Source organism: Gamsiella multidivaricata (genome assembly GCF_025024155.1).
Source record: "Gamsiella multidivaricata strain RSA 2152 chromosome Unknown BC939scaffold_118, whole genome shotgun sequence".
NCBI classification, from domain to species: Eukaryota; Fungi; Mortierellomycota; class Mortierellomycetes; order Mortierellales; family Mortierellaceae; genus Gamsiella; species Gamsiella multidivaricata.
Window position 1 is genome coordinate 32,073 of NW_026251826.1, and position 21,685 is coordinate 53,757.

The 21,685-nt window shown below is 48.0% G+C and overlaps 7 protein-coding genes across 7 annotated transcripts; all 7 read right to left on the reverse strand.

Moving 5' to 3' along the window:
• Positions 1-3,302: 3,302 nt before the first annotated feature.
• On the reverse strand, positions 3,303-4,234 carry BC939DRAFT_35227 (uncharacterized protein). The gene is made up of 2 exons (XM_051551665.1): positions 3,921-4,234; positions 3,303-3,841 (listed from the first exon to the last, which is right to left on the reverse strand). The coding sequence occupies exons 1-2, from the start codon at positions 4,005-4,007 to the stop codon at positions 3,488-3,490; spliced, it is 441 nt and encodes a 146-aa protein (XP_051406697.1). The 5' UTR covers positions 4,008-4,234; the 3' UTR covers positions 3,303-3,487.
• Positions 4,235-4,605: 371 nt separating this feature from the next.
• BC939DRAFT_35229 (uncharacterized protein) lies at positions 4,606-5,551 on the reverse strand. The gene has a single exon (XM_051551666.1). It carries the CDS (start codon positions 5,530-5,532, stop codon positions 4,735-4,737), a length of 798 nt encoding a protein of 265 aa, XP_051406698.1. The 5' UTR covers positions 5,533-5,551; the 3' UTR covers positions 4,606-4,734.
• An 8-nt stretch (positions 5,552-5,559) lies between these two features.
• On the reverse strand, positions 5,560-6,822 carry BC939DRAFT_468440 (uncharacterized protein). The gene is given in 3 exon segments (XM_051557906.1): positions 5,560-5,665; positions 5,855-6,032; positions 6,047-6,822. The coding sequence occupies 3 exon segments, from the start codon at positions 6,373-6,375 to the stop codon at positions 5,567-5,569; spliced, it is 606 nt and encodes a 201-aa protein (XP_051406699.1). The 5' UTR covers positions 6,376-6,822; the 3' UTR covers positions 5,560-5,566.
• A 493-nt stretch (positions 6,823-7,315) lies between these two features.
• BC939DRAFT_481860 (uncharacterized protein) lies at positions 7,316-8,652 on the reverse strand (the record flags this gene model as incomplete). Its single annotated transcript, XM_051559063.1, has 3 exons — positions 7,316-7,686; positions 7,741-8,071; positions 8,521-8,652. 3 exons carry the CDS (start codon positions 8,650-8,652, stop codon positions 7,316-7,318), a joined length of 834 nt encoding a protein of 277 aa, XP_051406700.1.
• A 1,751-nt stretch (positions 8,653-10,403) lies between these two features.
• On the reverse strand, positions 10,404-10,958 carry BC939DRAFT_35300 (uncharacterized protein). Its single transcript, XM_051551668.1, has one exon. The coding sequence runs from the start codon at positions 10,835-10,837 to the stop codon at positions 10,538-10,540; it is 300 nt and encodes a 99-aa protein (XP_051406701.1). The 5' UTR covers positions 10,838-10,958; the 3' UTR covers positions 10,404-10,537.
• An 18-nt stretch (positions 10,959-10,976) lies between these two features.
• BC939DRAFT_35287 (uncharacterized protein) lies at positions 10,977-11,504 on the reverse strand. Its single transcript, XM_051551667.1, has 2 exons — positions 11,319-11,504; positions 10,977-11,233 (listed from the first exon to the last, which is right to left on the reverse strand). The coding sequence occupies exons 1-2, from the start codon at positions 11,397-11,399 to the stop codon at positions 11,060-11,062; spliced, it is 255 nt and encodes an 84-aa protein (XP_051406702.1). The 5' UTR covers positions 11,400-11,504; the 3' UTR covers positions 10,977-11,059.
• An 8,394-nt stretch (positions 11,505-19,898) lies between these two features.
• BC939DRAFT_35590 (uncharacterized protein) lies at positions 19,899-20,482 on the reverse strand. The gene is made up of 2 exons (XM_051551670.1): positions 20,460-20,482; positions 19,899-20,359 (listed from the first exon to the last, which is right to left on the reverse strand). The coding sequence occupies exon 2, from the start codon at positions 20,335-20,337 to the stop codon at positions 20,032-20,034; it is 306 nt and encodes a 101-aa protein (XP_051406703.1). The 5' UTR covers positions 20,338-20,359; positions 20,460-20,482; the 3' UTR covers positions 19,899-20,031.
• Between the last annotated feature and the right edge of the window lie 1,203 nt (positions 20,483-21,685).

Consider the following 21,685-nt stretch of genomic DNA (forward strand, 5'->3'; position numbering starts at 1 on the left):
CTTTGCTATCTCCAGGATAGACAGAGCAAACGTCCGATACGCCCGAACGAGGAGCCCGAGCTTCGTAAATCGTCACTCATCAATAACGCCATGGACAAGTACTCTAACGACCTTGTAGTTGGCATCCTTGTGAACCACAAGGATCTTTCAGCCGAGTGCGAGATCCGAAATGCCTATACCGTCGCTCAGCACATCAAGTGTCTGTTGTACACATGGGCCCAGCCCATTACGATCCTGTCACCTTGGACGAGGGAACATCTGGCCTTGGCAATCCGGCATAGCATGATTCTACGCAATGAGGACCTCTGTCATTTGAATCTCGTGGACTGCTTCATGATACAGGTCGAAAACCGAGACAGAGGATCGCAGTCAGCGTTGGCGCTCGTCTGTGCAATGCATCGCGGCAAGACCAATCGAAGCGGCCATACGCAGTACGGGTGCGCTCTAAGGCATAGCGACGTTCGCCGCTGTAGCATTGGCGCCTTTGCCTTTTACCTGTTTGATCGCTTCCATGTACGTTGAAACAGACCTTGCACGATATACCATAGTTCTTATTCCTACCTGACTAAAAGACTTAATTATGATAGAACAAGGAGGAGCCTCCGCCAGACATCAGCGACCCGGATTTCAAGGAGATCAAGGTTTTGCAAGGAACAAAAGGAACCCATGCTAGCCGTTTAGCGCCATTGTCGTATTCGGCAAGTCGCGAAACAACATTGAAGACGTTTGAGACTCAGGAACTGGAGTGCGTTCATCTCACACACTCTGGACGTCACAGCGGAACGATTGAGGCCCAGAAGCTGGGTATTCGAGCTGAGGATATCAAGCTTGGAGGCCGGTGGGTGCGTGGCAATGGCAGGATGGACCAGCACTACATGTCCAACATCCCTATCAGGTTCGCGTTTGGTATGGCGGGCTTTCGGGAAGGAAAACCCTTTCATCTCAAGAGGAACGAGGTATCGCCGCCGGTGGAGCTGCAGGAGATGATCTTCCCATTCGTCGAGACTGCATTCGGTGAACCAGGGTCTGAAGCCAACAAGAGATGAAGGGAGGAATGTCTTGATGAGATGAATGAGAGGGATGAGGATCAGCCCGACCAACTTCAAAATGTCTTGCCCCTGGATCCATCACCGTCTGAGCCAGGTAGTGCTCCTATCCATAAGGCGCACGCTGATATGAGCAAGAAACGTTTCTTCAAGATGGTCCTCCGCCTGCGACGAGTCATACTGCAGGACGCCGTGGCGTATATGCACACACATAGCAGCGCCAAGTCACCGCTTCTGGAGCATAGCCTGTTCAAATCGGAGTTGTTTCTCAAGTTCAAGGATGACCTGGCGGTTGTACTGGACCGAGAGGATGCTACCCTGCCGCCTGACCTTCCACCCATTATGGTTGAAGCTATAACGGATCAACGACAGCAGTATTCTGGCCATTACCAAGCTCTCAATGATAAGTTTCGACAAGTCCAACTTCAGTCTCAACAACAGAGGACTCAAGAGGAATCATTTCGCCTTTGGATGGCATCTCAAATGCAGCAAATGCAGCAGTATCTTTCAAGTCAACTGGCGCAGCTCTCAGTTCAAGTGCAGCAATCGAATGCCTGTGCCTGTCGTCATCCTCCGAATAGGCCCACCCCACCTTTTACTTGTTGTGCCTATGGTCCTTATGATTATGGTGAGCAGGTGCAGCAACACACAGCTTTTTACCAGGAGACATCAAGAGTGCCATGGCTTGGACCTACGATAACGATGCCGCTTCTGCAACCTACTAGTTCTGGGGCACTTATACCACCTGTAGCGCCAATTACAGTACCGATTCGACCGTCTGCTTGGGTACCGCCGCCAGCACAACCACAAGCACGACCGCAGGCACAACCAACACTAGCCCCTCATCGATCCGAAAGTGTGGCTGATGTCTCCGCTCAGGAAGTAGAATCTGAAGAACCAGGGTTCACTGTGAGCAAGAGGCCCAGGAACGCAAGGGAGATCTGGGATGAGCGTCAAAGCTTTGCAAAGTTTCAGGAGGAATATGAGCGACGAAAGGGAAGGCGCCCGAAGTTGGCTGAGAAAGACCGAAAGGCGCTCAACAATAGGTTGCGGATCGTGAAGGAAATTGAGTTCCGTGCGAAGCAAGCGCAAGCCAGGGATAGCAGTCTTAGCCTCGATGCGGCGATAGAAGGTGCGATGAAGAGCCTTGATGGTATGAGGATGAGCTGCAATATGCTTTACAAATATTACCAAGAGGAGGCGCTGAAGCGAGCGGAAGCTGTTTGAAAAGGTCTATGTAATTATATTAATTATATGTATAATAAAAATGTGCTTCTAACTGCGGTTGTAAGTGTGTAAGTGTGTAAGTGTGTATATGGTGAGTGGGAGAGAAGCATAGAGACGGATGGAAAGGCAGATGGAGAGAAGGATGAATAACTAAGAAGCGCGATCCATTCATCCATCCCACCCAGATGTGCCTGATCTTGATCTCTCGCCCACATCCGTTCAGGGTCCTAAGGTTACCCAATACTTTTCACTTTTTGTGTCCCTTCCAGATTTCCTCAGCTTTTCCGACTCTGGCACATATCAGCCATTCGCAGTGTTTGAATCCAAGAGCGCACAGGAATTTTCATATGAACCTCTGTATTTTAAACTAATGATACCGACAGAGGCCTTTGAACGTTCCAGGTATTGATTGTTACGGTTAATATCAGTGTTGTGTCTTATGCTTTTTGATGGAAGTGTCACGCTTATGCTAACTCACCGTTATTGAAATATGTGGTCCCGGTTTTGAGAGGATGAGCTATAAGGAATTTTACGAGACCTTCCATCATATCGATAAGTTTCTTGATTGCAGGAAAAGGAAAACTCAGCGAAGAAATGGGAGAAGTGCAGATGTTACGACTGAACGTAGCAGGTGTAAAAACATGCAGCAAAGAATGGTGTGTCGAAGAAACCAGAATGCTATCGTTGTTGCACGTACTACCTGATGTGATAAACTTTGCGGATACTTTTATGCATTTACTTATGCTTTATTGGTCGACACGAAAGGAAGTAACTGAGTGGTTAGCCCTCATACCGAGTACGCATCGCTCAGAGACCTTGCACTTGCAAAATTGGGGCGGGAATATATACAATTAGCGTCAGGACTGTTGTCAGGACTGACAAGTTACAGATGATGTAAAGAATGAGGTGAAAGATAGATAATAATACAAGACAAACGCTTAGTATTAGAATTTGAATGACTGCAAAAACATATTAGCTAGTAGAATTTATTATTCGGTTGGAGGTCTTGCCCTCCGTGAATAAAAGGCTCAGGTCATTACCGTGTATGGTCTTCGATTATGCTATCACTATGTGGCATGAGTAATGCTCAAAAGCAACAGTTTTTATTTTTTCTCTGTATGTACGATGGTTCTGAAAGATCTCTGCTATTAGCCGTTTGCGTTGGATTCTCTTGCTTTTATATGATGAACGTTCCTGCTACAAATGTTTGTCTACTAGCGGAGAAATGTTGTTTTATCCAAGACAATTGGATGAATATCGTTGTGAACTTTTGTGTGGTAGGCGGCAGATGTCCAGCTTTCAAGTCGCTGCTGTGCAACTTCTGTCCAATCGTCACCCTCGAGCCCCAAATATACCGGGTCTGATTGTAAACTGTCGATCTCCCAAACGTGGCCTTTGTAGGGCATTATGAGAACGATGTGATTGTCAGAAGATGTTTGGAGAGTATTGTCGCAACCATTATCGTTATCGCCGTTGATGATTGCAGTAGGTTTGTCAGTGCAGGGTTGAACGCTACGCAATATGTGTTGATGGAGGCATTGAAGAAGAAGATTTTTCTGAAGAGAACCCTACGTTATTGAAGATGAAAAAAATTATGTTAGAAATGAGTCCTCTTTAATGAGATAAGATGCCGGAATGCTGATTTACCGGCGTAATATCTGATTGAATGTCGTTCAATATGCTCTGCGTTGTGCTTGAGGGGTTTTTGTTAGCAACATAGTTGAACAATGCCATAGAGCAACAAGGTCCTGAAGTCAACTGTAATTGATATATGTAGAAACCAGGAGATTAGGTAGAGAACGCCTGATGATCAACAACTGATATTGATGTACGAGTGTTGATTATCACCTGTTGAAAGTTGATTGGTTTTATCGCCTCTCTCGGTGGTGGCATTGGTTTTGTCGGATCAGAGAACCGTCGTATTTTGTTGTCTGTGTCATACTCTGGTTCATCATATGTGTTGTCCAAGTAAAGGTAGTCGTCGCAGTATGTTTTGTACATCAAACGTCTCGTTTGTAGGCTGTTTCGGTAGCAAAGTAGATAGGCCTTGTGTGTTTGCCTCTTGACTGAATGCTGATTAGAATGGACAACGATCTTGTCCAGGAGTTTGTACGGTTCGTTAAGGTATGTGAACCATGGATTGACAAAGTCTATTGGGAGATTAGACAATTATTGATTTCATGGGGTAAAGGTTCATGATCAATGCAACTAAAAATGATTTACCTGGGTCATATAGAGCATCGTCCCATATAGGTCTTGCAGGATCGACCTCGGTATGATGCACTGTACGCTGTTCGTTTGAATAGTATATTGGATCAGTGTATTGAGTTATTAACATTATTTCAAGCACTCATTGTGAAATGGTATAGACATACCACATTGGGAATCGAATCTTGTGCAAGGTCAATCGCGCCGAATCTCTGATGAATGCCTGAGCGAACAAGGCACGCAAAACGTTTGACTAATGCTTGAAGTCCCTTTTTGGTAGCTCTCGTTGTTTCACATGAGTTGCGATGCCATGTTGTAGAATGGTGTCGCAGTCTGCTGTGGTCCAGTATGGGGTGATGTCAGCGATGGCAGTTTGGATCCGGCCTTCCTTCAATAGCTCCATGACCGATAGTAGTTTGTTGAATCCTTCTTCTTCATTGTCGAGCTGAACTGGTTGACCACCACTGATATGGCTTAACAGAAGGGATTTTGCATAGTCGCGAAGATGAGCCGTCTTATTTTCCAGGAACTTGTTAGGTGAATAGGTGCTATGGTCAGTGCACTGATGTTTAAATCCGTACTTTGAGATGCAAAGTTGAGTGAGGTTGATTATTTTTTTGATGTAGGGATACATATTTGGGATGTCGTTGTCGATATACGCTGGTCTAAGATGGTTTTCGAGAATTTGTGGTAAGTTTGGGACACACCCGTACGTTTTGTTCAGGAAACGTTTAAAGGAATTGTCTCGTTGTTCTAAAGTTGGCTTCTTTCTCATCTCGAGTATTGATCTCCATGTTTGTTCTGCAGCTATTGAAATGGTTGTATTGTTGTCCTTGATACTGCATTCCTTTTTTTGACGTTTGGCTTGTCTGCTGTTGATGGAATTGTTTGGGTCGACCGAGCGCTGCCGCTTTTTAAGAGTCATTGTTAATGGATGGTGGTTTTGAACGGTTATAAAATGCAGTGGCAATGTCAAAGGGTGAGGGAGTGAATAGATGATTTGAAATGGAAAAAGGGCGTGGGTCTGGTCACGTGAAGAAGATCTCAGCATCGCAAATGATATACAAAATATATTTTATCGCAAATCATATACAGTTTTGTAGATGACTTCCATTTTTGTCCAGGAGTATGAGATCAAAGACAACCTCAGCAGGTGCAAACGGTCTGATCAGGTGGAAGTGAATCTAGGGTGGAAAGGGACCTTATTCGTATGAATGCTGCTGTCTAGTTCTACGCGTGGATGGAGTTTATAGATACTGGCTGGATAGATAGCAACAGTGTTCTAGAAAGTCGTAGAAAGATGGGCGAAGCACTGATGACATCATAATCCACTTAACCGAGCATAAACCTATTGCAGCAGGGTAGGTGATTACCATGCTAATATATGTTCCAGTGGGGCAGTAGTCCTGCAGTTGTGGTAGTTGCTGTTGATCGGATTGGACACTTGTTGCCGGTTCATCTTGACGCTGTTTTTGTTGCATTTTCTGCTCCTTTTCCATCTTCTCTTGTATGGCGTGACTGCTGACAGTTCCAGGCGCTTTCTCGACATCGCTGCGCTCAAGAACTTGTCGAACTTCAATTGGACAAAGCAAGGGTACATGCTGCCGTTGATCTTGACAAAAAATATGACGTCGGGTCCGGAGACATGAGGTGCTGGGAAATAGAATGGAGGGATATCCTGATCGCCCTGCTTGGAGTTGTGCTCGACGTGCGCCTTCATAAAATTCTGTGTCGTGATGTTTCTGTGCGATATGGCGAGTTTTGGTTGCTGTTCGTCGTATCCAACAATCGTCACATCCCCGACGAGCTGCTCGGGAAGAGAATTCTTGGTCAACAAAGGCCACGAGGACAGCGGTCGACTTCTAAACGTCTCAACAAAGACAGGTGGTATCATCGTTTCCTACATGTTTCCGTGTACTGAAGCGTTGTTGGAGTGTAGCATCGTCCGTTCCGCTGCAGATATGAGTGATGGATCCTTTTCCCGAAAATAATTGTGGGTGGCCTTCAGGGCAACGACTCCATCGAGAACTGCTCTTGCTGCACCTCCGAAGATCTTGATGCGACCGAACGCTGCTTCCATCAATTGCATTTCATTTTTAAGCACAGTCTCAGACGCGTCCAGTAAACAGTTGCGGAAAAGAAAGAGACCAAGAGCTTCTCTGATGGAGGAGCATGAGGCGAAAAGCTCGGAATGCTCGGAGATCTTGCTTTTTAAGCTACAAAGAGTGTCGTAAATAGAATGGGGATTATTTAGCAGATTACTTCCATTTGTGGATCTTAGAAGCCGATGTGGTAACGAATGATGCGTTTGGGTAAGAGAAGTAATATATGATAGTATGGAAGACAATTTGTTCTTCATGGCCGCTGACCGTTGCAAGAACTTACTCGGCGTCAGTAGTCTGAAAAATCTGTCACGTCATCTATGTTGTGTCAGCCAGTTTATTGCATTCTGCGATTTAGTCTACGAAAACAGCACTATATCGCAAGCAGAGGAAAATTCTTGAGCTTCTCATACAAGCCCAGCTGCTCGAGGGCAGGCAGGATGTTCGCGTCGAGTGCCATGATACCACCTGTTGGATCTACTGGCGATATTCACGGGGGATGTTTTCCTTCCAAGGATATTTCTCGCTTTTCATATCTTCCAAAACGCCGATTCCACCTAGTTGAGTACAAACCTGTTATTTTCTAGATCTTGATATGAGATGAATCCAGCAGTCCTCTCGCGGCCTCTCGCAATATTTTCACTCCGTACCGGAGCTTGCACGCACCATCGAAGCTGTTCGACGTCTGGAACTCTGCCATGGTCCTCTTCGAAAAGTTGAGTCCTCTTTCGATCAGAATGCAGTTTGCAGTCGTGTAGCTGCCATCATTGAAGACACGACACCACACTGTGCGATTGGCTGGCCTGTCACGAGAGATCGACCCTGGCACGTCTCCAGGAAAAAGCGCCACTCGAACTTGCTCCAGACGACGCGGTCCCTGTGCACCTTCGAATTGACGAACTTGCGCCACCTCTGCTCCCACTCCGCGGTCCAGGGCTTTTTCTCCTTCTCGGCATCGAATCCGTCTCGTAGCTCCTCAATGATATGATCCGTCCACTGGACCCCATCCTCCCACCCTTGCTCAATATTCTTCAGATATTGAATGCGTTGATCAACGGTTCGATCCATGAAAAAGCTATTATCGATGGGAAGCAACATACACGCTAGTTGCTTGAACGTAAATACCGGAGCTACTTCACTTTCCGCACGGCACTTACCAGTTCGAAAAGTGCGAAGCGGCCACCAGGACCTAGTCCTCTGCTCCATACATGAGAGCCTCTCCTTGATCAAACATCGTCGATCGACAGAGAATTTTCTTCTAGGACAGTTGATCACGGTGAGTGAAAGCTGTGTGCCTGTCCAGAAGCACACGGGACTTGCTTCCCTAGCCATGTTGCGCAGGAAAAACACTTCCCGAGAGGCATACATCGCTGGCCCTGAAGAGAAGCCTTGCACAGCCATTGTCATGACCGTGCCGAGCGCTGAGTCCCGGGAAGCAAACTGGGCTTGATCCTTGTGGTCACTGATCCATTTCGAGAACTTGAGTATCTATCGGGTTGGCGTGGGCTTTAGAATTGCAGTCCTTCGTGCATGCATGGCAGTATGCGTAGAACTTGATAGGGATGTTGGCCGACTGTCCCCTCACGAGTCTCCCGTTTGTCCGATTCAGCTTTATGGAGCAATCCGCGCAGAAGGTGTTTTAGCGCAAGCTGATATTTAGCTGTCAGGGGCGAGCTGCTGGAGCAGGCCTGGAAGCAGGTCTCCTTCAATCTGATACGCTCGTCTGGCCGCATCCTCGTGCTATCATTTATACCATCGACCTTTTTGTCAGCCACATCCTTTCGGCAGAACAGCACTCTGGGGCTCCCGTGCATGAGGTAGTGCCGTGTCAAGCCTGTCTTTGACCACGCATTTACTGCAGAGGCCACTATCGTGAAAGTACAACCGACCACGCGAGTCTCGAAGAGCCACGTTCCTCCATGTCATCAAAGCTGTACATCCGTCTCCATCGCAGAGTTTCCCTTGCGGAGCATCGAGTCGATCTTATATTCGTGACTGATGACATGCTTGTAGTTGCTCTCTTGCATCGTGCTGAATAGAGAAAAGTCGTCAAGCCATGCCAAAGGCATTGCAGGCTTGCCTTCGACCTATCCCATTGCAAGGACTGTACTGCATAACCATCTTCTCCTTGTCCAGCGTCGTCAAGTGTTCTAGAAATTTAGCTCCTTTGCATACTTGTACCATGCCATTTGCTAGATAGGAGCCCTCGGGAAAGAGCATATCCTCGGCATGAAGCAGGGCAGGGACACCTTCAACCAAAGACTCTTTATGCAGGACGGTTATCGTGAATGCTATCAAACGGGAGATTGGTATTAATATACCATGTGCCCTTTCTATGCATTAAAGTTGCTGCTGGACGTTCTATTACCGTTCGGAGCTTCGGCGATCGGTGAAGGAGGCGGAACGCCACTATACCTGGTCTCAGTGGCGTCGTCCCCTGAGTTAGACTCCTGCGGTGTGCTGCTTTGTTGATGGCTCTTGACGTGCTTCCCGATGTCCTCTTTCCTAGAATAGGGTCGACCGCAGCCTGGGCGCGAGCATTTGTATGCTCTGTGCGAGCTTAAATGGATTTCAAGGGCGGCTTTGTCGGTAAACACCTGACGGCAGTCCTCGATCCGACATAGATGTTTGGAATGCTGTTGCCTCATATGGGTCGTGAGGCATCCTTGTGTGAGGTAGGTATTACTGCAGTTCTCTTCGATGCAGTCAAATTGCCGCCGAGATTCTGCATGTGCGGTACGTATATGCCTTTGTAAGGCGCACTTTGTAGCATAAGACTTCGGACAGGTCGCCTCGCTGCATGGGATTCTTTCCTTCGGCATCCTGAAGTCGACAGAGTTGTATATGAGCGTAGAAGGGTTGAGATACGAATAGCAGAAAAGGTAAGAGGAATATTTGATTATTAAAGAGAGAGAGAGAGAGACGAAATAGCGCCAGAAAGAAGTAAAGGAATGTGAGGAGAAAAGGAGGAAAGGAGGAAGGGCAGAGTTTATCTCGATTGTTAAGAATTGCAAATTGGTGGCAAATTTGCCTGCTTTTCCTCATGGCAAAGCAGCATTCGTCTCTAAATTTATTGATGCCAAAACTGGCTGGAACAATTAAGCTTGAAGCAAAGCTTACGCGCATGCTAAAGCCTCCACCGAAAGTCTTCCAAAAGTGTTTGCTGGCGGAATATAGCGAGGCTAAAGGGAGGACTGAGGGTGAACTGGCAACGATCAATTTTTATTTCACCGGTTGAGTTCTCCGCATAGGTTTCCTCGACGGGCTTGATCCTTCCAAGCTGTAATCATGACCTCGGTATTGTTAATTGCGGTTTCCCATTCTTTTGGATTCCCAGTCTTGATAATTCCCTCGATCGCTGTGACGATTGGGCGGAATCGACCGGTAAGCCTTTCGTGTAGTATGTCGACCGCAGCCGGAGGGATTAGAGTGTCCATCATTCTTTTCGGCTCGTCATCTGGTAGTTTCTCCTTCATCCGATCGATATAGGACTGCACCGAATCTGGACCGGTCCGCCCTAGAAACTCGACATGCGGAAAGATGTTCGAGCTATATTCCTTGACGCCGTCGCCGCTGCTCAGCGCCCAATGGAGAGTTTGGATGCTCAATCCTGTCCCGCAGCAGATGATAGTAAGCTCTCCTCGACCACCAAGACTTCGAAACCCATTCAACACGGGGGACAACATCGGACGTAGATCATCTTGTGTTGATGATGACACAAATGACGTATTACCCCGATCGCTGAGAATCTGGGCTTCGTCCACGACCAGTCGTAATTTGGTGTTTGCTGAGAAATTGGGATAGTTGCGGGCAGCAAGACTCTCTTGTACTGAGAGGAACCCATCTCGAACCACGCCAATCAGCACCAATTTGGAATGCACACGTTCATGCAGCTTTTTCAAAAAGGACCCTGAAAAGCTTTGAGAAGATGTCCTGGAACATTTGAGGTCAGACTTAGAGTACGGCCCAACTTGCGCTCGAAAACATTTGGCGGCAATTGGGGATCTGCAGACAGTATGTGAGGACCAGGAGTCGGGAGAAGAAGAGCACAAGGGTTGCGTTCCTTGCGAAGACAGTGTTGAGTCTAGGATCTTGTTCCTCCAAGGTTTTTTTGTCAATTAACTCAGTAAGGTGGCTGAGGTCGTCTGATCCAGGATCGTTCTTTGACGCGTTGAAGTAGAATCCCCACTGTAGACAGAGCAGCTCAATCATGGACCGAGTCTTGCCGCATCCACTATGGATATCAGGAAGCATAAGTTAGACCAGGGAAGAGCAATAATATAGATAGGTACAGTAACTATTCAAAGCTATGCGTTGCAATGAGAACCTAACCTGACGCCGAATACTGGAAGATCTTGTGCTTGCACGCCTTCCAGCTTGCTCAACAGAATAGAATGTTCGACTGAAGCCGCTCAGGAACAGGATCGCCCGCGCTTGACGGAGGATCTGGTAGATCCAAAAAAAGAAGATTGGGGCCTACATCCTGTGTATCGACGATGCACGCCTCGCGACCTTCGGAAGGCCACACACCTGACGTAGTGACTGGCAACTTGAACTCTCCTCGAACGTACGTGTCGAGAAATAGACAAGCAGGGAATCCAGGGGCGAAGAACCGGTCTGCGATTTTTTTGATGTCCGAACGAAGGTCGCCTAGTTCATGAGGAAGAAGAGGGCATGAGCACAAGATTGTTCGTTACGACGGAAACTAAAAGCGACATTATTGCGATGCACTTACCCGACAGCGGCGTGCTAGGACGAGAATCATCCGAGGGATGGCCGGGGAGCGGAGTAGATGCCCGAGCAAGGACAGGTGCATGGATTATGTCGGAGCAGTAAAGAGTGTGAAATAAGGTTAGCACATGGACAAGCTCATGCGCGCGGTCAATGAAAGCAAAAGCGCGACGACATTACCTGGCGGGGGTCGCTGGACGATGATGTGGATTGTTTTCTTCGCGGCTTTTCTTCAAAGACATCAGAAATGTCGTCTGTTGGTTCGAGTTCCGGTGCTGTCTCGTATTCTTTCAGGACTATCGGCTTGTGCTTGTTGGCCGGGACAAGTGGGATCGAGACGCGCCAAAGGGTGAGCATGTCTGCATCGACATCGGCGAAGGCGTTTTTTTTTCGTTTTTGATTTTATCTTTAAGCTGGCCGAAGGTCTTGGTAGACTCAATCTCGACAGGGATTGTGGTCGATTCACCGTCCACCACACAGCACAGTATCAGTTCGTTGACTGGCATGGTGTCATGTAGCATGAAGAATGATGTGACGAGTGAAAAGGTAGAAAGGATGACGAGGGTGAAAAATGGGTGGATGAAGGATGTCAAAGGGAAGAACAAAGGCGTTGTGGAGACAATAAATGGGAAGATGGAAAGAAGAGCGTGGGAACGGTGACAATGGCGATGAAAGACAGGGAACGAAAGTAGAAGAAAGGAAGAGATGAAAAATTGTGAGAGTGATGACAGACAAAAAAAACAGGGCGGGATGGTGGTGGCAGAAGCTCTGAACCCAGCCACCTCGTCTGTGCAATTCTTGCTGACGAGGGGCTGGGACAAAATCTCCCCCTCTACTATGGGGTCTCCCTTCCCGTCGTACTTCCTTTTTTGGACGAGATTCCTTTTTGGGAAGAAGGCTGCCAGCGGCCTCAGACCAACGCGCTCCTCGCTTCCTCTCCGCTCCTTCGCTCCTTCACGTCTTCCATAAAGTCGTCTCTTACATCGAATCCACCCTGCTTCACTCTCAAGTTAGGCGTCAACATGTCAAATAAAAGGCAGCTCAGGTACAGATGCGCATCTCAAGCACGTATTCATTTCCTGGCACGCGTTCATCAGCAGCATCCGAGCATCCGAGCATCCGAGCATCTGAGCATCCGCTGTTCAGTTTATCTCATCTCTTTCTCGCTCTCTTCTTCATTCTCTTGTACAAAAATAATAAAAAACGCTCGGGGTGGATTCTGCTATAGCGACATTCCGCCATACAAAGGGACTCCGGCCACGCCAAGTAAACGCGCTTCCGGGGCTTCCAGGGTAAGACACAGTTTGATATAGTGCTCGGCGAGTCTTTGTTGTTGTGTTTGTCACGTTTCTTGCTGGTTTCCGACACGGTACAGCTTCAAGGCATAGGCGAGTTCGGCGTCCTCAACTTCAACAAACCTGATGTACAATCCCCAGGAGGTGCCAACCAAGTGAGTGAATATCAGTCACTGGTATGAACGCGATGTTTTGTTTCCAAGCACATTTCCAATCGTCTCTTGGCGCTTTGCATTTGCTCCGCATAGAATACTCCGAGAAAAATCGCTGATGCTCTTCTTTCGTTGGGTGGAGCCCGTTCTCCTCTGGAGGGATCGACTTCCTCCTGGGTCTCCACAACATTCAACGCCGCAGAAGACGCCGCGAAGATGCCAACAGGCCCAAGTATCTCGATACGCGAGTTTGTCCATACATCGCATGAGACGTTTGGTTCGCCAACACCTAAGAGCGTAAGAAGTCGATCCCATTCCCTCGTATTTAGGCCAGGTCAATGTGTATGTGCTTTGGACAGACATCTAACCTGCTGTGTATACTCAGAATAGACGCGCAGTGCTTGGGCAGCTGAAAGTGAGCAAAAGCACCTCGGCGATCGAGGTAGGCGAGCCATGCGCATGATATTGTTAACTGCCAAGATTTATATTACCGCCAAGAAATATGTACTAACGTTCATGTCATCTCAGGTGCCAGATTCACCTTCAGTAGGAAGCTACACAACTGGGCTAAATGGTCAGACGCCAACCTCGACTCGCAAGAGGCCTGTAAGTAGACCAGTTTTACAAGCACACGCATTATGTCCGCATCGATTTCCTATCTAAATTTATTAAAATCTGAATATATATTCCAGTCCACTATTCCACAGAAACTACTTAGAATTTTGCACTGCATCACGGAAGAAAATATGACTCTTCCCACCTTTTTGGAAGAGTTGTTCAAGTCCGATGATGCAGATGTCGCACAGTGGACTGGGGTATTCCACGAAAGCAAGGGTGCTGAGCGAGTTCTCAAGATCTGGGACAGCAAGCTGCAAGGCGGCAAGTGGGAAGAGGATTTTGTCAACAGTGCTGTCGATGTCGTCGTCAACCGAACTTTAAAGCATCTTAGAAACGACGAGGTCAGAAAAGACTGGCGGCTACCACACACGAAGGTGACTGGGCAGAAGATCGCAGGTTTTTTAGTCGATGATTTTCGCTTTCTTCATCGGTACGCCGAAGGCGCCAAGTATTTGACACGGTTCTTGAAGGGTCTCCTCGAGGAAGATATTTCTGATCAGAAGCTCTCGCGCAAGTCACGCAAGCGTCGCGGGGCTCAAAAGCCTACGTCTGTTCGGGGATGCATCGCGGCGATGCTGATATTCATGTCGTCGCAAAAGGTCAACGCCTTCCAGACCATCATGGGGCTCTTTCTCCATTGCACAGGATGTCCAAAGAGAGTACTCGAGGTCCTCTCTGGGCTCGGGCTTTCGATCTCCTACAGCCAAGTCCAGAACGGGCTGCGATCGTTGACCAAGGACGCTCGGGAGCAAGTCAAGGAAGCGGTGGAGAAGTTTGATTGGTACATCGTGTACGACAACCTCAACATCGCTAATAAGCACCACAACCAAAGGTTTGACAAACGCGATACTTTCGACAATGGTACCGCCGCCACCGTCATTCTCTTCCCCTCCGACAAGGACCAGCCTTCCACTGCACCACCTGCTCTCTTTCGCCCGGAGGATGAGAGGCCGAACCCCGTTGCTGCCTTGTTCCTTCCCAATGAATTCGACTCGGAGGTGTTTCGACAGGTCAGCCGATCACACGTGTCCAATGCTATTGTGCGATCATCGCCGGAGGGATCCACTGCCGTTGCTATTCCAGTTATGCCTATCAAAAAGCTCAATGTCAACAAGACTGCTCTGTTCCCGCTGCAGACCATGAGGCTCGACGAATCGACCATTGCCGGCAATTTGGCGGTGCTGGAAAGAATCACGCAGGTCGGCCTTCAATTGCCGAAAAGCTGGTTTGCACATCCCAAAAACACCATCGTTGCCGGTGACCAGATGACTGTGTCCAGGTTGCTGACTCTCAAGATTCACCGCATTGTCGATACCGATCCTTACCACAGCCTTGCATGGGTACACCCGACCCTTCAGCTCTTCCACCTTGGTATGAACTTGTGCGGCACCATCTTCAGGACACATTTTGGCTCCCCACTATTCCCAGGTACTCTTGCCTCGATCATTATTTTGCTGGACCGCAAGCGCTTGAGCAAGGAGAAGCAGGAGTTTAAAGCCGCGGACGAGTTGCTGAGGATTGTCTTTGACGCGATGGTGCAGTCGCTCTGCGAGTCCCTGCGGGAAGGTGGTGCATCAGACGAGCTTGATATTCCGAAATTCACAGAAACCATCACCAACTCCTTCTGTGGTTTGCCTTCGCCGTCGCTCTTTGATCTGCCCTGTACTACCGTCAACATCAACGCCCTTCTTTTCTTGCGCGATGTAGCGGTGCACATCGAGTTAACCGAGGCCATCAAAGCCGGCGACATTGGTCGCATCAGTCACCTGCTGCCGATCATTACTTTGATGATGCATGGAGGAGGCAACACGAACTATGCGCTTGAACTGCTGCGTCTCCTCTATGGTTTTCGCCATCTGTGGACGGATGAGTGGGCGACAAGGGTCCTCTCTAGCATGCTTGTCAACCCCAAAGGCGTTGAAGGCGGATGGATGGCGACCGACATGCTTCAAGAGAATCATAACTATCTCATCAAATCCATCTTTTCATCGAAAGGATCCAACATGACCTGGGAATATCTCAGGGATGCAATTTCCACCAACATCAGAACTTTTCAGGCCATTTCGTGGATGTTCGAGCGAGAGGTCGGAGTTGGCTCCAACAGCACTAAGCACAAGAAACCATCCACTGCATCGGAGATCTCCAAGATTCAGAGGTACTTCCGACACAGCGGCATTTTATGCAAGTCCGGCCAATGCAATCAAGGGAACCCGGTGGTCGATCTTCAGGGGCTTGGTGGAGACAAGATGGTCGGGGGATCGATTGTACGATTTTTAGATAGGCACCAGATGGAGAATGCTGTGGATGTAGAAGAGACAGAAGCTCTCGAACATATGATAGATTAAGTATAAAAATATTTGTTTTATTTTCTCTCCGTTTAACTACTCTGTGTGAAAAATGATTGAAATGAACAAAGAGAACGGGAGAACGAGAGAACGATGGTTGTAGAGTAAGATGGATAGAAAGAAAGCGGTGATTCCTCGGGTTAGGTGGACGACCGATCCTTCCAGTACGGCAATCTCAATCTGCGGAGGCGGTTGGTCGCCGAGAGGTTGCTGATCAATCACACATACGGCCGCCAATGAATCCGATTATAATTCTGGTAAGTTCTCTTCGCCATCACTTCCATCCCCATCGTTGTCGCTTCTCTCCCCATCGCCGTCGGAGCCGTTCTCTGACTGGTATGGCACAGATGCCGCCGTCGTCTGGCTGCCTGATCCGCGGCGAGCATCGATCTCGTTGTTGAGCTTGTCCAGGACCTGCGCGACCTCGCCATACAAATTCCCTCCAAGAGGCGCCCAATTGCAGGAGGAAGCGATGGCCTCGACTGCCGTAGCAGTTCTGGCCCCAGAGAATTTTTGCGACAGCTGTTTGGCCACATTATCCGGCAGGATCCACGTTTCTCTACCCATCCTGAAAGGTCTACTGCTCACCCATCTCTCGTACGCCTCCTTTCTCCACGCTTGGAGTCTCTCCAAGGCCATGTGTCTCTCTTCCTCCGAACGGCTCGGCCATCTCCTTCTGTTGCTCGATCTGGTATCATGACGAATAGTGGTGGGAACGGGACGATCAACCCTGAAGCATCCAGAACAGCTGTTGTTGCAAGTACGAGCGTCATTCTCAAACAATTTGTCTATTATTTTCCAAAGACACCCTCCTGCTTGGTTCATAAGGTACTCGCGCACGTTTTTGTCTGAGGGGGAAGTTTTGCTGATCGGTGGTGCATAGAGGATTCCAAAGCCTTGGATCTTGGGATCTCGTGCTGCTCGTCCAAATCGCTGAACCAAGCTCGGTATATCCCTTGGAAAGCTACATGGTACAAAAAAATGTCAAGACATTTTAGGTCAGGGCATTCGTTCCCTAGTGATCGCTCTATTTTCATATATTTTTTGTGTATATCACTCACCCGTACTGAATAACTTGAATCACATCGGATATGTCACAACCCATGCCTGCAGCCTCGGTAGCCAGCAGGACATGGATGTCACCCTCCATGAACTTGCTCATGGTTGCCTCCTTGTATTGGGATGTTAAGGTGGAGAAGTAAACACCCAGCCTATCCCGTAGATCGGGTCTCTCGCTCGTTAGATATTTAAAGACATCCATGAGAAGAGAGATTTTTTCGAAGTAAATAATCGTCTTGTCTTTGCCTAGCAGACGATTGAGACCCTTCTTGGCATCCTTGGGCTGAGTGTAAACCTCGAGACGAACATTTGTGGGAATCTCTTGCACACGAAGAACGTTGGCCTTGGACAGGAAGAGTTTGTCCATGGTTTGAGTGAGCGCATCGGCAGTGAGTGTCGCGGTGACACCCACAAACGGAACTCCAGGCGACCAAATGCAAAGCTCACCGAGGCGAGCATATTCCGGGCGAAACTTGTTGCCCCATTTTTCAACACAATGGACCTCGTCTACCACTATGGCAAGCAACAGGTTCCGCCAGCGCGTATTTTGCCAAAGCCCTCGTACCAACCTCGAAGTAGGGCTGTCGCCAAAAATAATCTCGGGCGACATAAAGACTGCTCTGAACTCGCCTTCACATATGCGTCTAATCATGTCGCCATTAATGGCATCAGAGTTGTCGCCGGAGAGAACGATGTGAGGTATTTTGGCGTTGACCAGCTTCTGTACGATTGAATGGCAAAGCACAAAGATAAAAGGCGGTTAAAATTGACACTATTGCTTCTGGTTGTATACTACATGGAAGGGTCCAGTTATGAACTACCTGCTGCTGATCGTTCATCAAAGCTATCAGTGGCGAGATGATAGCAGTGATACTGCGAGGCCAGTATGCCATAGGAAGAAAGAATGCGAGTGTTTTACCCCAGCCGCAGGGAGCAATCAACACACAGTCGGATTTTTGCGCTATGTGTTTCAACACCTCTAGTTGCTGCTCTTTTGGAGTACAGTTGAAAACTTCTCGACAAAGGCTAATGGCTTTTGATCTGGAAAAAAGTTGGGGGCCCTAAAAGATGCACAAGATTACGCATGCAAAATGTTAACAAAAAGACTGAATAGCAAGGCAAAAGTGACTGAATCAATCTTCAAAAAACACTTGCCACATCATCACTATCCTCGTTTTCTTTGTCTGGCAATGGTATAAGTCTCTCTAGCACAGCTTGTGATGGCGACGAAAGGAACTGCATAGGCGAGGGGATAGGCTGAGTCGGCGTTGCGACGGAGTGTATTGGCGTTGCGTCAGATTTTTTTGGCGAGAAGGCAGGCTTTGTTGGCGACGTGTATGGCGAGAAGTCAGAATCTTCAGATGAAGAGTCAATGCGTGCTGGCGATAAAACATTCCGTGCATGAGATAAGAGAGCTTGTGCTGTCGACAATATAAATGATGTTGGGGAATTAGGAGACTGTTCAGGCGAGTCGATAGACAGATTTGGAATGAATGCGGAGCGAATTCGGATTGGTGTCTCCTGCCCTGGCTGAGAAGGTTGCGCGGGCGCCCAGAAAGGGTTCGCGGCGTCTTCTGCGGCGTTGAATGTTGTGGAGACCCAGGAGGAAGTCGATCCCTCCAGAGGAGAACGGGCTCCACCCAACGAAAGAAGAGCATCAGCGATTTTTCTCGGAGTATTCTATGCGGAGCAAATGCAAAGCGCCAAGAGACGATTGGAAATGTGCTTGGAAACAAAACATCGCGTTCATACCAGTGACTGATATTCACTCACTTGGTTGGCACCTCCTGGGGATTGTACATCAGGTTTGTTGAAGTTGAGGACGCCGAACTCGCCTATGCCTTGAAGCTGTACCGTGTCGGAAACCAGCAAGAAACGTGACAAACACAACAACAAAGACTCGCCGAGCACTATATCAAACTGTGTCTTACCCTGGAAGCCCCGGAAGCGCGTTTACTTGGCGTGGCCGGAGTCCCTTTGTATGGCGGAATGTCGCTATAGCAGAATCCACCCCGAGCGTTTTTTATTATTTTTGTACAAGAGAATGAAGAAGAGAGCGAGAAAGAGATGAGATAAACTGAACAGCGGATGCTCAGATGCTCGGATGCTCGGATGCTCGGATGCTGCTGATGAACGCGTGCCAGGAAATGAATACGTGCTTGAGATGCGCATCTGTACCTGAGCTGCCTTTTATTTGACATGTTGACGCCTAACTTGAGAGTGAAGCAGGGTGGATTCGATGTAAGAGACGACTTTATGGAAGACGTGAAGGAGCGAAGGAGCGGAGAGGAAGCGAGGAGCACGTTGGTCTGAGGCCGCTGGCAGCCTTCTTCCCAAAAAGGAATCTCGTCCAAAAAAGGAAGTACGACGGGAAGGGAGACCCCTATGTTTTTGGCTTTCCAGTCCTGTTGGAAAAATTTCCAAACTCCTATGGTTGGAAATCCAAGGCAATCTTCCCACTATAGTGTAACTAACAAACATCCTTTCCAACCTTGTGACAATAGAGAGGCTTGATTGGATGAAGGCAGTGCCTGTTTTGTTTTATTCTCTTTCACTTTCACTTTGTGCTTCTCTTCCTCTTCTTTTTTCATTTTTGCTCTTCTTTTATATCTCATCCTCATCTACTCTCCTTCCTCCACCTTCCCCTTTGTCCATTTTCTTTCGCCTTTGCCCTCTCCCACTCAATCCTTAAAGAGGACGCTCCACAGACTGTCTTCTTCGCTTTTTGGTTCCAACAATATGAACCCATTAAAAGTTCAGTGGGTTTACGTCCATCCTTCAGTAGAAAAAAGTGGTGCTAAGCGCTCACGAAAGCGACAGGGCTCTGTTGTAAGTGAGAGTCAGAGAATCGATGATCAGCATAGAAAGCAATATAAACCCTCTAGGATCCCAGGACCAGGAGGGTCTGCTGAAGGTACAACGCTCAAGGTTCACAAATGCACGCAAGCTATCGAGTAATCTTCATTCTCACTCTCCACTCTCCATTCTCACCTTCAACTTCTTCTGCTAATAATACCCCCCGCTCACAGGGGAGCTGTCGACTATCAAAGATCAATTGATAATGGAGCCGCCTCTGGACATGGACATTTATGACAATGAAAATGAAGGCGAAGGCGAAGATCCCACTATGAACTCTGTGTCGGAAGAGAGACTCGCTGAAGATGTCGACCTGGACTCGGAGTGTGATACTGGCAGGGATGGCAGTGGTGGCCTTATGGATAGACGACCGGTGGCAGCAAGAGAGCTGGCTAAGAAAGGTTTGTAGATATCCCTGATATTACAGGGGACAGGCTTGACTGGTCTTGACAACAGAAGAGACTCAGTAGCCTTCTGTTTGTAATGACTCTGATTCTTCGGCACTCTGGCATCATAGAAAAATTCGACAAGTTTGTGCGCTCCCTCGTTCTAACCAAAGAGTTGGAAAGCACCTTCGTTAATCCTCCTGGGGTCATCCAATCTGAAGCTTCCCGATCAGTTCGACAACAGGAGTTAGAGACAACTGCCAAGAATGAGAAGGGGAAACCACTTGCAGTAAATACTATGGATATGTACATGCTGCCCTTGGGATTGTACAAGGTGAGTCTGACAGTTACAGGCGATACTACTTTAAAGGATTGTAAGAGCAAGAAGAAGAACGAAGGATACAAACACACAATAAACCGGCCATCAAACGGATAATAATAGAAATTCTGCGATGACAACTACTCAGACGAGGGGGCACTTCGCTATGATGTGACCCCAGGCAAGGCCATCCTCTTCTTTGAGAAGGTCATGTTCTGTCGCACGTCCAAGAGATACTTTTACAAAAAACAGTTCAAAGACATTAGGACGACAATCTGTCTTCCACCAGGCTTTGAAGGCCACATTCACAAAAATCGAGTCGATCTCGCAGAGGGTAATGTGTCTGAGCCATTCCACGTAGTGACACCTTTTTTTGATTGTCGGCCTGTTATGCTTTGCAACAAGATTAGAGCAATTGACATTTCACACTACTATTACTCATTCATCTAGTCTTGAGGGAGGTCAAGGAAGATGGGAAAGGAAGGAAGGCGGTAGTTGTGCCTTGTGGCCAAAAAACTATGGACATGGCGCTGTGTGCGCTCACCTATCTCCAGAAGCGACAAGCAAACCGGTTTACATCTCCAAACAACTCAAAGGAACTTCGGAGCGTCACACAACTACAAAATGCGATTGATCACTACTGCCAAAACTTGATTGTTGGCGTATTGCAGCATGAGAAAGACCTCTCGTCAGACTGCATGATACGAAACAGCTACACGGAAGAGGAACATTTAAGAGCATTGCTCGATACGTGGGGTCAGCCACTTGACACACAGGCTCCATGGATAAGGGAACACTTTGCTCTCGCAATCCGACATGCAATGCTATTAAGGGACGAAGACTTGAGGAGGCTTAATTTGTCGGATTGTTTTGTGGATTTGGCTCCGAACCGCCTAGGAGGCACACAGGCTGTGGCGATGTTGGTTTTTGCGATTCATCGCGGAAAGACGAACCAGATGGGCAAAACGCTCCACGGAGCTGCAATTCGTCACGAGGATGTGCGCCGCTGCAGTGTAGGGGCGTTTGCATTCTACATGTTCGATCGGTTCCAGGTGCGCTTTTTTTTGTTGTTGTTGTTGTTGTTGTTTGGGCCAAATATGGATACTCAACATAACATCATCCACTTGGATACATAGAACAAGGGAGAGCCTCCACCAAATCTAAATGACCGCAACTGGCTCCAGTTCAAAGTTTTACGAGGAACCAACCTTGACCCTACAACTCCAATCACTTATGCCACTACTAGGGAGTCTACATTGAGGACATTCGAGCGACAAGAACTCTCATGTGCCTACATTACACATTCTGGTCGACATAGTGGCTCGATGGAGGGTCAAAGGT